This window comes from Amblyomma mixtum, chromosome 5, assembly GCF_055824585.1.
Source record: "Amblyomma mixtum isolate Tamu chromosome 5, ASM5582458v1, whole genome shotgun sequence".
Classification (NCBI taxonomy): Eukaryota; Metazoa; Arthropoda; class Arachnida; order Ixodida; family Ixodidae; genus Amblyomma; species Amblyomma mixtum.
In genome coordinates this window covers 49,741,091-49,756,365 of record NC_143016.1, presented here as the reverse complement: position 1 = coordinate 49,756,365, position 15,275 = coordinate 49,741,091, and the positions used below count along the sequence as shown (strand labels likewise).

The following is a 15,275-nucleotide window of genomic DNA, read 5'->3' as shown; positions in this document are numbered from 1 at the left end:
TTTAACGTGCACTGACATCAAACAGTACATGGGCCTCTAGAATTTCGGTTCCATAAATGTGCAAAGCACTGAGGGGAATTTTCCGCTCGTACTTTATACTGAATCGTGCAACTTTACCTCTAAACACCCATTTAGGAATAAGCGTACTGCTTCCCAAACAGGCAGCAGAAAAATGCTGGCAGCAAATATTTAAAGCAAAACCCACGGGATCGAGAGCTGTCCCGCTGCGCTGCGTCGCCGTCGGCCTGCTGCCACCTGATTACTCAGCTCTCGGTTACGGGGCACCAACGAAAACGTTCGCCACACATCGAAGTCGGCGTACAACGAAGAAACAAAATACAACGTAAAAACCACGTTGGCATGCGTGGTCTGCAGACTAAGATCGGCCCAAGCGAGCCACATTGTTTGAGAACGCAGGACTGGCACTTGCTCACTTGCTTTCTCTCGAAGTTTTGCTGTACTGTACAAGATTTGCAGCATTTTGGAAAATTCTTACATTTACAACATCTATACCAGAGGAGACGGCGCAACAGTCTGCACATCACAACTTTTGGAGCCCACTTGAACTTCAATATTCACTGCGCATAAATGAATCCCAGCGTTTGCATCATGCGCACTAGAGCAATTCTTAGCTTTTGAAACAATGAAAACGCAAACACAAAGTTGGGTGTTTTTACCCATTTTTTTTTCGTTACCGGCCTAACTTGAGCCTCTACAAGTAGTACAGGGAGATCTTGTTGAACACTATGGCCAAACGGGCGATTTTGTGGTATATTTCTTAAGGGTAAACAGTGCGAAAGACCTAGACGGATAGCAGAGGAAACACAGGGCAGGCACATTGAAATCCGTATGAAGGCAGACAAGCTGACGCTGGTCCTGTAAAAACATGTTTTTGTCCACACAGCTTCTAAAAGGATCTGCACAGACCTGTCTGTCAGCCAGATGGCACGATTTAAGACCCATACATTCGTTCCTGCCTGCCAGACCTTTAAAATAGGGACAACGAAGCGGATCTAGCGGCAATGGCAAATGGAAGTGACCCACGCGATATCGCATCATGTAAGCCTTGTTATCACCACCTGTTTTACTTAGCGGTTAACCCTGCTAAAAAAAACACACACATGAGATATGAGATGTCAGGGTAACTAGAAAAATAAACGAAAGTGACAGGCTTTCAGAAGTGAACAGGGCAAAAAGAATGCGAGTTCTAAGCAAACGCCGCGCACGAAATGTGAAGCGGTCCATAAGCCTACGGTCGAATGCGCTGCTTGTCTCATCCTAGGTGTGCCATGGCAGTTTTTCTGGAATTTACACTAACGGCCACATGTATTTTGCTGTTTTTCCCGCTTCCCTACAGCACAGCGAAGAACCAGCTGAAACCTGATATTCCCAATGCTTTCGAGGTAAGTTTACAGCAATATGTTCTCTGGCCAACTCCAACCTCACTAGGAAATCACTCGGTTCAGCACAGCACGCTCTCTAGGCTTATCAAGCGTGGGTCGCTTCAACCAAGGAAATGTGTAGATAATGTGGTCACCAACATAGACAAAATGCACCGTGATGTGTGTCAACAGGAGAGGATAATGTCTTCTCAGACTTTGGACCAAATGAACCTATATGTTTATTTTTACCAATGGAAAATAAATGCAGGCAAAGCATTTTCTAAATTATTATCCGGAGAGAACATAACACTGTCGCCGTCTGCCATGCCTACGTTCAGAGAAATAAGGCAAAATTGAATGTCGATAAGAAGCCACAAGCGCATGCTGTCTTATCAAAGCGCAAATGAGCTCTGTAAAGCCCGTAGTAAAGTTATAAGACCTTGGCATGCGCTCTTGACTATAGACGCAGCGTTCATATAGCTATGTCGCTTTCACTGCAATTGCTCGTGGCCTCCAGAGAGTTAAATTGTAAATTGATTTCAATGTTAATCGAATATATCTTGATGAATCAGCATACCAACGCCTCCCCGCTCTTTCTTGTTGTTCTGTTCCGCACCTCCCAGACACATCCGTCGATAAGTAGCAGATCTTGTGCATTCCTGCAAAGTCTCTGGGAAAGCGCAGATAAACCTATTGTCTTCTGCTGAAGTGCAGTCGTCTCGATGTCTGTATCACCATTTCTAAGCCAATTTATTAGCCTAACCTTTTTGTCTCATGATTCTCAGTTACAATGTCCCTTTTGACCCCTCTATCCCATCCACGCACCTTCGATACTGTGCATACCATGCATCCGCAGTCCGCACCTGCGGTCCTATAGTCCGACTCCTTTCAACATTTATGTTAATAGCTCAAATACTTCTGCCGCACCACCGTTAACAAAAAATCATTTAGTCTTGCCGCGGTCATTAGCGGGTGACGCCATGCAACATTCTGCGACAATTTGCTTTTCGTGTTTTTTAGCACCGCGTTCATTGTAATCCCTGCTAAAAAAATCCGACTGCTACTCGTCTATGTGATTTTATACGCTCCATTACAGTTCCGCCATGCTTTCTTTGATAAGCAACTGCGTACTATCTCACTCTCTCCGTCATTCCTGCACTTGCTTCCTGATAGCGCTACAATAGGACTACTACTAGAGAATCTGAGGGTCGCGAAATGAATGTTTTCTTTCTTTCTTCCCTACTTTCTTCCCATCTTTCTTGCTTTCATTTCTTCTTAATATAAGAAATAAGTAATATATAATTTTCTCAGTGCGTAACCTGTGTCTACGGGGAACGCTACTTGTGGCCATGTGATTGTACGTGTAGTGCAGCGAGTACTAATTAATATGATTGTATATAGAAGCAACAATATGTTCTGTTTAACTGCAGTGCAGAAGAGCTCAAAGACAAGGTGATGGAAACTGTGCTGTGATAACTGAGATAAATGTGTGAATGTGAACAAAGATCAGTTTTTGTGATGAGAAACTGCTAGAAAGAGCCATGAACTCTATAACTCCATATCATTAAAAGTGGAGCTTATGTGTCCCCGCGAGTTTTCGTTTTTTTTTCTTTTTCTGACGTCTCTTTTAGAGCGCTTGCCCCTGAGGCGAAGGTTCCATGCTGATACGAAGTTGAGGGTGACAACATAAAGCGTTCGGACAGGAGCCCGACAGTGCCGTGGGAGAAGTGAGGAAATAAGGAATAAAAGAAGTAAGAGAGAAAGAAGCGCAATGTATATTGTGGAAAGTAGGCTTTCACGACAGCGAAATGACACATCGGTTACGAGGTACGCAGTAGCGCAGGGCTCTGGATGAATTTCCTGTTCCTGGAGTTCTTAACATAGGCTTACATCTCACGGCAGGCAAGCGTTTCACCTTCATCTAAACGCGGTCACCTCTCCTGGGACTGGCCTAGATTTAGGTACGGCCCGAGTGCACGACAAAGCTCGAGAGCTGTGCGACTAAAGACAGACAGAAGCCTGATTCGTACGCATGCGAGAGGTGCGCGAATCGATTCTTAGTGCCACCGAGTACTGACCACTGGTACAGTGGGTACAAGCTGTCGCCTAGCCTGCTCGCTGGCTTATCTGGGATGAAATGTTTTGAAAATTGGCCTCTGACCCCACGTTCTGCTAAGAAAAGAGGACTACAATGGGCTTTAACGGACAAGGCGGATTTCGGCCCTTCGCGTGTAGATTTTTCATCGAGGCACGGTAAAGTGTTCTGCATCGTAGTCTGCCCCTTCCAGTCCTCCACTCATGATATACTTCAGGCGCCCACCCAGCGCTGGACTGGTACTGTGTTCTTTCCTCATTACTATTAGCGCAGACATGCACCCTGCGAGTTGTGTTTTCGCTGCTTTAGGCGAACACAGCTTCTGTAGAACAAGTGCGCTCGTGTCTCGAGCTACGCTATGACAAGTTGAGTCCCAACACCGCTCTGGAGTCACCTTCAGTGGCTAGGTTGCGTGTTTGGGCGTTGCTCTCGGCTTGGGAAGCGTTTCTTCCGGGAAACCGCAGATCGATGACGTTTAGCTGGCAGTCCCGGAGTTGACAAGTGAAGCTCGGGTCAGTCGCATTAAGTAACAACGTTGTGCAGAAGCTAGGGAAGACTACGCGAAGTGTCAACGAGCGACAAATGATTGCAAGCACAGCATACGCTTCGCGTCTGAGAAAGCGTCCGCGCCTCCAGCAATGGGGCGAGACCAAACGTAAACCACCTGAGCTTCGGGCGCGCTACCTACACACAAGCCGTGAGAAACGGAAAGATCCTCAAGTACGGCCGCCGAATGGAACGCGCCCGTTAATGACGCCAGGGCAATCAACTTAAATCAGGTTCAAGTGCAATCAGAAAGATGCAGTTAGACTGACTGCAAGATGCCTTGACATACCCATACGTTTCCGTACTATAAGAAATATGGTATTTTATGCGCTGAAATTTTGCACCCCTTCAAATTATTGTGTAAGCATAAAGCAGTTAAAGCAGACAGTGAACTCTTGCTCACAGCGTTTAATTTTCATCAGTACACACCAACGTACAATACACGATGTCACTTCTCATGGCCCCTACCTTTCTGGCGCACCTCATACGATGAACAGTCTATATCCTATAGCATCTCACATTACCTAGTATTCTGACTGAAAATAACGTATATAGAGAAGAAATCCCACGCAGTCAGCTACTGTCCGTCAAGTGCATTTCCTAATCTTTTGTGGTATCATTGTAGTTAAGCGTGATGTAGAGTAATGTATGTTGTATTTTTATTTCTATGCACCTCCACTCTCTTTTGTTGTGTGCGCGGTGAGCGTTATACTGTTTTTTCTCGTTTTTTTTTCTTTTTATGGTGATATTACGTTGTGACCAAGCCTCTTGTACACGAACATACTGCTGTCGATGCATACCTGGGGCTCTGAAGGCTACTTCAAGCTGTCGTATGGCACTTTTCTGACCCTTGTGCCCTCTTCTCAGAGTGATGTGTCTTAGAGAAGTAAACATTCAATTTAAATTTCAATTGCATCTACCTGCGGTAGTAGGGACTTCAAATCCGCGCTAGATTTATCATCTAAATCATAAATCCGCAAAGTATAAGCCACGACATATTTATTCGCCATACAGGAATGGAAAAGCTGCGAGCGCTCGTTGTCGTCATTAAAACGAACAATTTTTTTCCTCTTTTGAAATGAAAATGTCGACGTGGGAGCCGCCAGTGCACATGCATTCAAGACACTACTTAGTATGGTAGTTATTCGTCTAATCAATCGGAAGTGACGTTTGTAACATCTTTATGAAGCTAGGACCTTACAGCACTCTTGGGAAGCCAAATAACAAAATTCATTCTCCTTTTTGTTCCAGTCTTTCAAAAACTTTCCATATGCCATCGCTTTCTACGACCTTGACAAGGATGGAGACCTCGACTGCCTGACCGCGGAACAGACGGAATTCAACACGGATCCCCTGAGCACAGCTTACGCCCTTTACATCAAGGGGCTTAACGGGCACGAAGCGTGAGTGTCATTTTAGCCTTCTTCCTAATATTTTACAATTGGATATAGTCCGTTTGCTTGGTTTTTATTAACCGCTGTTGTGAATATATGCTGGTTTGTTAGACAGAAAATCCGTTCAATAACATTTTCATAAGGAAAGCTGCAATGGTCACTGGACTTCCTTAATTGTGGATTTCCATGAAGCCACAAAATTCATGCGATAATTTAGAAAGTTCATTCCTGAACTTAAATTAAAGGTAGGTATGAATGGCAGAGTTACAAGGTGCTGATGAATTATGTAGCTTTTGCTCATTATCGGACCTGCAGCGAAAAAATTCCAATGAACTCTGCGGCCATTTATACTACCTGAGTTTCCTCTCATGGCAGTGAGACAGAAAAGACTTTTCGAAAATAAACCGGAAAAAAACGTAACAGAAACGGCTGCGCTACTACGAGATTAGATAATTATCTGCTTTATTTAGGCTGCCTTGATAGCATGTGCCTGCGGGTCAGTTGAGTAACCTAAAGAAATGTAAACTGCATACGGAGACAAGGACACAGTGAGACATCCAGAAATAACTCCAGCCCCCATGATATCGGTTCTGTCTTCTTTGGCTTTGTTATTTTTGTCAGTTTCCTAATCTTTCTTTACTAGCATACGAGTAACGCGATCGAAATAATAAACGCACATGTTATTCGCTTTATTTGCGAAATATATGGACACTTACAGAAAAATCGTTTCAGCAAGTGGTTTCAGCGAAATTATAAGTGCAGCATTCGCAGGTGCAATGATCATGCGATTTAAGTTGGTCATAAACCTACGAAAAGTACGTTTACCCATATACAAAAAATACGCTGCGAGCATTCAAACAGACTATTATATAAGCCTGAATGAGACGCCTACTTTCTCAAGCTTGTAACTTTTCCTCTCGAAGAATGTGGCTAACAGGAGACTATCAATTCCAATGCCAAAAAAAAAATATTCTGCGAATCTGAATATCGCTTTACGTGCACCTCCACATCCGTTAATTGTTTTTATTACGAACTCTACGCAGAACAAAGATGTATTGAAATTTTGTAACTTAGCCGCCATATTGTGTATTGGCTGAGCAAATGGTTAAATACAGTGTTGAGATGAAGGTACACTCTGGACACCGGCAGACCTCTTGTTCCCGTCTTAGTAATCTCCTCCTATAATTTTTAACTGTATATTCCTTTTTATTGCAGCTGTGCAATCTAAATGACCAGTTTGGAACTTCCTTTCCAATTCGTCCACTGGAATAGATATGACTAAACGAAGGACGCGGTCAAGGACTTTTGCACGCCAATGTAACAAAGTTTTGATTGTTTTCTTGCTTACGGTGTTGCCACCATGATATATTTTAAAACAAAAAGCTACAGCGGTAATTTTTTTTAGCACAGCTACCAGACGAATGAGACGGACAGGCATTAGCCACACTACAAAAAGGCACTGTAGTGGAAAATGCGTTGTGAGTGGCGGCAGTGGTTTCCAAGACGCTAGAGGAGGCGACAGCGCTCGAGGCGCACAGGCTGTGCACATGACCTGATCAGCTTGCTTTTGATAGTTGTTTGATCCGCTCTTGTTCTTATAAAAAACGGCAAGAAAAATTGCTGATATGCTTCGCGGTGACAAAAATGCAAATGGTTATTATGTAACTGATTTTGTTGGGATTGGACTACACTGTTATTCGCTGAGAACAGCTATTGACCTAACTGCTGCAGCAGCAACATTATGAGTGGGATTGCTGTTCGAGAGTGCCACATTCAGTGATAATACTTCTTCTTGAGAAAGTTAATAAGGTTTATTAAAAGAGCGCCTCTTTAGTACTCCGCTCTTTAGACCACCTGCACCATCATCACTAAGGTGTTTTGGTTTTTATTGCAGGCGAAACATAACATTCCATATGTACCCTGGGACGACACCTGATACCTGTGTGTTCACGATTGACGACGGTAATTCAGAATGCATTAGAACTAGGCAACACTCGCATAAATGCGTTATTGGTGTACTCTGCAGACGTAGTAGCCGCTGAGATGAAATAACCATATTTTTTCATATTTTGCACAAAGTATATTAAAAACCATGTGAAAAAGAGGGCTTAATCTTATAACAGAATAAGGTAGTGATAGAGACAGATGTAAGTATCGCGTAACTTAATGTTAATATAGTTTTCAAATGTAATAAAAATATTTACCTTAATTGTATTTTACGTGGAGCTAATGCATAAAACTAAGGTAATAGTTTTACGCATGCTGCTGACACAGCTATTGAATCTACAGCGCTAATAAATATGACAGCTTCCTCACTAAGTAACTCTGTAAGAGGCGCAACTATGCCTGTCACATCTTTTATGTGGCATACGTTGTAAAATTCAAAATTGGAAGTTAAAGTTTTACTATATATACTAAGCGGGCGCAGCACTGATTTGATTTCTACTTGAGGACCTGAATGAAAAGATACATGCAGCATGACATTCATTTGCAGCTGCCAATCTTACTCATGAATATCTCGTCTAATATACAGTAATAAATATAAACCGGAGGATTCCTGCGCATATGACTCTGAAAATGTTTCTTATGATAAGCCTCCGGTCCTCTTAAGGTTATGGCTTAATCTTGAGGATTTTTTGTGGCTAAGAATAACTAGTCTAGTAAAAGTTTCAAGCACTATATCTGATACGAAGGTAAAAAATTTCTTCTGAATCCGCCTCATCATGCCATTAAGAAAGCACGCGCCGCCACATGACTGTAATTAAAATCATGAACGTTTTTCGACACACCTGTTTATTGTTAACACCTGTTAACTGAGCTGTGCTATGCCGTTCTGCAGCAATATGAGCTCAACCACATCTTAAGCCGCATTGACACCTGAGCATAAAATGAGGCGATGTGCCAAATGACGGGCAGTTTTAAAAACTTTTCATAACTCTTATCTCGAAACACGCTCTTCAGAGAACTTGATCAAAGAAGGATTGGGGAAATTTAATTACTTCACTTAGAATGCTATAAAAACACGATGTCACACTTGCAATTAATAACTGTTTTCCATTTTTTATATGCCCAATAATACCTCAGAGACGTCTGCTCTCTTCAAGAAACATTTCATTTCTACATTTGTTTTGGTCGTAAAAGCAAAGTTTATAAACAAGACTTTTTCTTCACGCGTTATCTTACGATAGATTCTTGAAAGCTGCATCCTTAGCTCATACAGGTAACTCTGCAAAATTGCTCCTCTGCCACGTTACCATTCAATAATATAGTATGAATTTTTAAACTCTTTACAGATTATGACCATGAATTCCCGAATCGTTTCGTATATTCCGACTACAAGAACTGCGCTATAACACTATTTCCATTCGAAGAGAGGCAAGGTAAGCTTGAACGACCTGATGTGTCGAATAACTTCGTTGTGTTAAGGTCTTTCTCATGCTAAAACACACACGCACACATGACCTGGAAACCAGTCATCCGGGCACCCTGTCGACCTATCTGCAAGGCCACTGCCGTACATTGCGAGGGAGTTTCTCAGTGGGTGCCGCATAATGAAGCTATGACTGCACGCAAAGCACGAGGAAATTTACCGGAGACGAACGAAATTTGATACTCAGTTGACTTCCACATCTGCAATTAACCCGCTCATAATTAGTGAGGCCTCAGTACATGTCTCCAGGGTACTTTTTTAAGAACTGCGCATGAGCTAGACGTGCTTTTATCGGCTTCGAACGTAGATGTCTCGTGGCGCAGTAAATAAATATTTTGTATATATCCCCGTTCTGTACATACATATCCTCGTTCAGTAAATATCATGTTGATAAAAAATGTCTTGGCGGAGTGGCAGTGTACCCGTGTGATATTAATTACCATACAAATTGTGATTGACAACTTCCGCCAACGCCACCCATGAGCCAAGAAAGGCTTTCACCTTAAAATGAAATGATTACGTCAACAATGACGTTTCAGTAGGTAGGACCACATAATTTCTTAATTGTGATCGAGGTGCCTCTCACAGAACATCGCCAGAATCACAATGACTTAGTCATTCGGTTTACTAGCTCTAAGAAACTACCCTGCTCAACGACAAATTCTTATTATTTGCACTTACAACTTTCCCTTTGTTCTGAAAAGCGTTTTCGACACAGAATGCATAAACACCCCAAAATTGCATTTATTCATTTATTCTGCTTTTTTTTGCAGCCTATACTGCTTGTTTTTCATGTCGTTAGTGTATAACTGTGTGCTCCTTGTGCAGAATGCATAATGTGGGTTTCACCTGAAGTAAAAGACGATGTCCCTCAACGATGCATAGACGAGTACCATGAATACTGCGGTGAAGGAGTGATGGCCTACGACAAAGAAACCTGTGGAGGCCTTGCCCTGTAGAAGACGAGCGGCAAACATACTGTCAGGGAGCTGCTTCAAAGAACGCCATGAAGAAAGACAATAAAAATTGTTACCAAGTTATACTTTGATCAATCAGTCGTAGCGTAGGGAAAGGATTGTTTAGTCTGAAGTTTGTCCTCAAGCTCTGGAAGTAATAATTTCTATATTGCCAGCGCCTCACCGGGCAAGATGTGTCCTGTCTCGGGTGTTATAGTATATAGGGCAAGCCAGCAGTAAACTTGTCGGAACACTTGCAGTTTGCCGACATCACTTGCAATTTGGCGACATCTATACCGGTTAATTAAATGGAGGGACATGACATTGTGATGTCATCCACCTATTGATTTATAACAACGATGCTTTTTATTAGAGATGAGGTTCCTAAAGTCGATCGCACTGAAATGCTATCGCAATGACCAGCTGCGTCGGCTGCTCAGTGATTTCTTCCACCATCGAACTTCTTAAACTCCTCTCTTGCGGTAAATCCAACATGTGGCCCCTTTTAAGCCGTATTGAATACAGTATATGTTTAGAGTGTCGGAAATATACTAAGGGGGAAAAGTTTGCGTTCTTTTACATATCTGCAAGAATGTTGAAAGTTTTACTCCTAGCATACTTGCAAAGCTTTTACTTTGGTATTTAAGTATAGGTTCAAACTAACAAAAATTAACATGAATTAAATAGAAAAGTTCTCCTGAGTAACAGCATGAACTTGGACGAGGACTGAAGGAAGACACATACACGTGCACTGTTGGAAACAAGTTAGAAATAGATTTTTGACAGCCTTTTTTTTAAGAGCGGCCACTAAATCATATATAACTAAACGAAATAACTCTTCGTCATCAGAAAGGCGTGACGAAGACGGAGGTTTAGCCAGTAATGCAGACTGATGTACAATAGTTTTTGACTAGTTACAGGCCAGCATTAAACGCCTAAAACTGGTAATCCTTCGCACTAGAACCTTATCGAGGGATTCCAGTACTCCGTAATGAGATAATGCCGTAATGTGGATTTCATAAGACTTTTTGAAATAATTTAATGTATGGAAAACCCGGGCTGGAATGTTGTTAGAGTGTACCTAAGAGTAAAGGTCAGCAGGATTTGTAATCCACAAAATACGATGATCCGCTTGAAACACCACCCTCCGCCGTCTGACGCACAGAAAACATGACATTCTCTCACGCTGTTACTGCTTAGAAAGGCGTTGCAAAGGCGCGATTTAACTGTCTCTAGTTCCTGAAGTAATGTCGAATGGCCAGTTCGTGTAGTTGTTTTTCGCCAGCGTAAATACTAGAAATAGCATCGTTATTAAAAACCATCTCCAGTGTATGAGGACCGCGGTGCCAAGAATACTCTGACCGTCTCAGGATAGCAACAGTTACAGGTGACAAAGTGAACCATGGCCATACTTATTGGTCCTCAGGACACGACACCACAATAATACAGCGATTAGAACTGCCATAGCGTACACCAGAGAACTGGCAAATAACTTGAGCGAAAATGAATGAAATGCCTATATGATGTGCAGCACAGGGCCAGGAGAAAATTGAGGAATGTATACCCGCCCCTCGAAGATAAATCTGCCTGGAGTTGCTTGTTGCAAGATAACAGTGGCGATATTACCAAATTTGGACATAACTGCACGGTCGGTACCCAGCAACTCGTTAGTTATCATTCTCCTAGACTTTCGCAGTGCAGCCGACGCCCAAAGGCACTTTCATTAGTGCTTTGACAGTGGATCCGCGGAAGAGCTTGTGAACATGACACAGGGCAGCACCGGACCGAAAAACAGAGCTAAGGGCAAAGACGTTCTGCTTCCTTAAGCGGCATACCTTATTAAAAACATAGCTGCCGTCGACTGTTTTCACAAGCGAACTAGTATGACGAGCATAAACGTTAATATGCGGATCTCTTAAGTCTTCAACATAAGGCTACTTTAGCAAGAGGACTTGTGGATATTTCGCAAGCTGTATATGAAGGCTAGCAATTTCTAGGATATGTAGAAAAGTTAATGTTTATTTACCTAAGAATTTAATGCGACCTATGAATAAGGCCCGCTGTTAAAATACAGCTCTAAATAACTGCTGGCGGTTCCTCAATGTGAACAGCAATCTCCTAACATGGGTAGCCAGTCTACTTTGTTAAATCGTGATGCACACTCGGAAGTCAGATACCGTTTACTTTCTGGAAAAGAAAAATGTATTATTATAAGAAAATAGCGAATCAGCGAATTGCATGAGCCAATCGCAGATTACTAAGGTGTTCTTCATTAACTTTTATTTCCAACTTCCCCAATCCAGGTCTCGAATACCTCCTGTAAACAGGCGTTCAATTTCATTAGGGAGATCGTGTCTCCCTGCCTTACACCCTTCCTTAATGAAATTTTATTGCTGCCGTTATGGAGGACAATGGTAGCTGTGCAGCCGTTATAGGTATCTTCCGGTGTTTCTACATGAAGCTCTTCTACACTCTCATCCCACAATGTCTGCATGACAGCAGAGGTTTCGACCGAGTCAAATGCTTTCTCGTAATCTATGAAGGCTATTGATAGCGGCTGGTTACATTGCGCACATTTCTCTATCACTTGATTGTTGGCTGCTTATGTAGGGCAGGTTTATTCAAGGACCATGTTAACTGCGAAGTTCGGTTTTTGAAGCATGCTCGTTTAATTCAACGTTAAGCAACGGCGGGTATTTGCTATCTACAACTCCGTACTGTTTCCTAAGCCTCCACTTGGCTTGATGGAAGATTAAATGATCGCGGACTGTCACGACGCACAGATGGTTGAGCCGCAAGCGGCGAACAGACCGCATACCAGTTGTAATTGAATGTCAACATTTTATCTTTGTTTTTAACCGAACGAGAGGAGCTGTACTTGTTCTCTGATCTATTGCTTGAAGCAGAAGCCTCAATGAACCTTAATCAATAGGGTGTTCGCATTGTTCGCGTGGGCGATGTTGACGATTTTGAGAGACAGTTCACAATTTTAAGCGAACGAAAATAGACACCCAGCATAGTTTTGATGACAGTGGTCCGAAATACGAGGTCTGTTAGAAAAGTATCCGACCTTTGGCCGAAGAAAAAAAAAATGGCATAACTGGAGTGTTGGAAACCTAATTACCTTCAAACTAGTCTCCTTGGGACTCCACACATTTCTCCCAGATGTGCTGCCACTGTTGGAAGTATTCCGAAAAGGCCTTTTTCGGAATGGAGTTCAGCTCAGCTGTTGTTGCAGCCATAATGTCCTCTCTTGTCTGAAATCGCGCTCTTTCAATGGCCTCTTGATTTTCGGAAACAACCAGAAGTCGCAGGGGGCCATATCAAGAGAGTAAGGAGTCCGTCGAACTACAGGAGTCTGGTTTTTCGCCAGAAAATCTGAATCAAATGCGAGGAATGTGCAGGAGCATTGTCATGATGGATGCGCCAATTTCCTGTTGACCTCAACTCCGGTCTCTTGCGCCGCACAGCATCGCGTAGGCGACGGAGGACACCCTTGTATTACTCTTTGGTCGTTGCTTGACCCTGGGGCGTGCGTACTCGTGGTGTGCCACACAGCGAGAGTCCAAGAAAGCAGTCAGCATCACTTTGACGTTGCTGAGCATTTGGCAGGCCTTCTTTGGTCTTGGGGTCGTGGAATGCTTCTACTGCGACGACTGGGATTTGGTTTCCGGGTCGTACCCGTACACCCAAGTCTCGTCACCAGTGATTATGGTGTTGATGAAGTCGGGGTCACTGTTTGTGGAATCCAGCGTGTCCTGTGAGACTTCAACCCGAAGCTGCTTTTGCTCCACCGTGAGCAGTTTCGGCGCGAATTTCGCCGCAACTCTCTTCATGGCCAAATCTTCGGTGATAATGGAATGTGCAGAAAAACTACTGATGTTTACCTCTTTCGCAATTTCTCGGATAGTCACACGACGGTCCCGCATCACCAGGGCGTTCACTTCGGCAATGACCTGGCCATTTCGGCATGTTGATGGCCTACTGGAGCGTAGCTCGCTCTCCACCGATGTGCAGCCATCTTTAAACCAGTTGTACTATTGCTTAATTTGTGTGCTGCTCTAAGCATCATCACCGAAAACCGTCTGAATATTCCAAATGGTTTCCACTCGGCTGTCGCCCCGTTTCTGGCAAAATTTGATCCATTAGCGCTGCTCCTGTCGCACCGCCATTTTGCTTGCACTAAAAAACCGACGAGAGCACTGCGCACTACCTCACTCAAGCGCTGCCTCCCAGCGACTGACGCTATCTGCAGGCGGGAAAAAATTCGTGCATGCGCACGACGGCTCCAGGTCTGCTGGTGCAAGCGCTCTTGTTTCATATCAATCAGGTGTTCGCAAAAAAAAAAAATAAGGTCGGATACTTTTCTAACAGACCTCGTATTCAATTTCTGACATCTCAGAACGCAGGTACAATGAACGGGAAGCACCACTGCTGGACCGTGCAAGCCGTATTGCCGAGTAATGCTATAGCCGCCCGCCAGCAGTCGTCGGCGTCGCTTGTGCACAACAAATTAGGCCATTTAAATTATTGCAAACAAGGGAGAACGTAGAACATAATAGAACGTACATAGGAACGCCTGCCCTACGAGATGTGGAGAAGTTACCTGGCTATCCAGCGTTTCACATTTGGTACCAACATTCATCACCGTTAAGTTATTGCACCGGTGCAAGAGAAGCGATGATATGACGCAAAAAAAAAACGCAGCTTTCATTTCGTTCTGAACAAAAGCGCAATTTCTACCTGTACACTCTGTAAAGAAAAACAGCTCTCTTGTCAGCTCGTCATCCGCGGTTTCCGGGGGGGGGGGGATTTACCACTTGCTTGGTAAGTACTGAATTATGTATTACCTTGCAAGACGCGTTTCTCGAATACATGGGCTGTTTGCACAAGACGCAGGAAAACGTGAAGCAAAAAATCAACAGCCATGGGACCCGGAGCAGCCTAACGGCGCGACTGAGGGTCGGGCGAAGTGAATGTGGCGAGTACCGTTGTAGCGTAACGATTTGTTGCGCAAAATGGACAAACACATGAGATGATGGGACTAGTGTGGTTGGTCGTTAGGAAGGATGAGAGACGATGGCATCGTATTGTGATAAAGAGAAAGGTCTACTGCCGCCTGACTACGCCGCTATCGGATACAGGCCACCGAAACTGGTGTATGCCAAGCATCCACGTCCGCGTAGTATAACAAAGTGCAACGTATAAAATTGTTTGCGCACGCGCACTGCCAACGGAAATCTTCTCAAGCGAACGGCTTCGTCTGACAGCTCGCTGCTGGTCCAGGCTCGCTTGGCTTTTCTGAGCCTTTCGCCAAGTCGATCAAGATTGCTTGAATTCCGAAAGGAGCTGTGATGTTCAGCGTGCGTAAAAGAACAAAAGACGCAGCAGTCTTCGTTTTGAGATTTTTCGGGCCCCCTTCAGAAGGGTTGCTGCTCATTTATGGTTCTGTCGGCACAACACAGCCCAGTA

General features: G+C 43.6%; 1 protein-coding gene across 1 annotated transcript; it reads left to right on the top strand.

Annotated features, from left to right (window-relative positions):
• Positions 1 to 1,172: 1,172 nt before the first annotated feature.
• Positions 1,173 to 9,887, top strand: LOC149342091 (uncharacterized). The gene is made up of 5 exons (XM_089544382.1): positions 1,173 to 1,403; positions 5,275 to 5,426; positions 7,312 to 7,379; positions 8,711 to 8,797; positions 9,676 to 9,887. Exons 1-5 carry the CDS (start codon positions 1,260 to 1,262, stop codon positions 9,804 to 9,806), a joined length of 582 nt encoding a protein of 193 aa, XP_089400508.1. The 5' UTR covers positions 1,173 to 1,259; the 3' UTR covers positions 9,807 to 9,887.
• Positions 9,888 to 15,275: the final 5,388 nt, after the last annotated feature.

Excerpts from the sequence above, each read along its gene's own strand:
- LOC149342091 (XM_089544382.1), top strand. The coding sequence starts at position 1,260 with ATGCGCTGCTTGTCTCATCCTAGGTGTGCCATGGCAGTTTTTCTGGAA. Across the intron at positions 1,404-5,274 it reads ATATTCCCAATGCTTTCGAG|TCTTTCAAAAACTTTCCATA; the intron begins GTAAGTTTACAG and ends TTTTTGTTCCAG. Across the intron at positions 5,427-7,311 it reads GGGCTTAACGGGCACGAAGC|GCGAAACATAACATTCCATA; the intron begins GTGAGTGTCATT and ends TTTTTATTGCAG.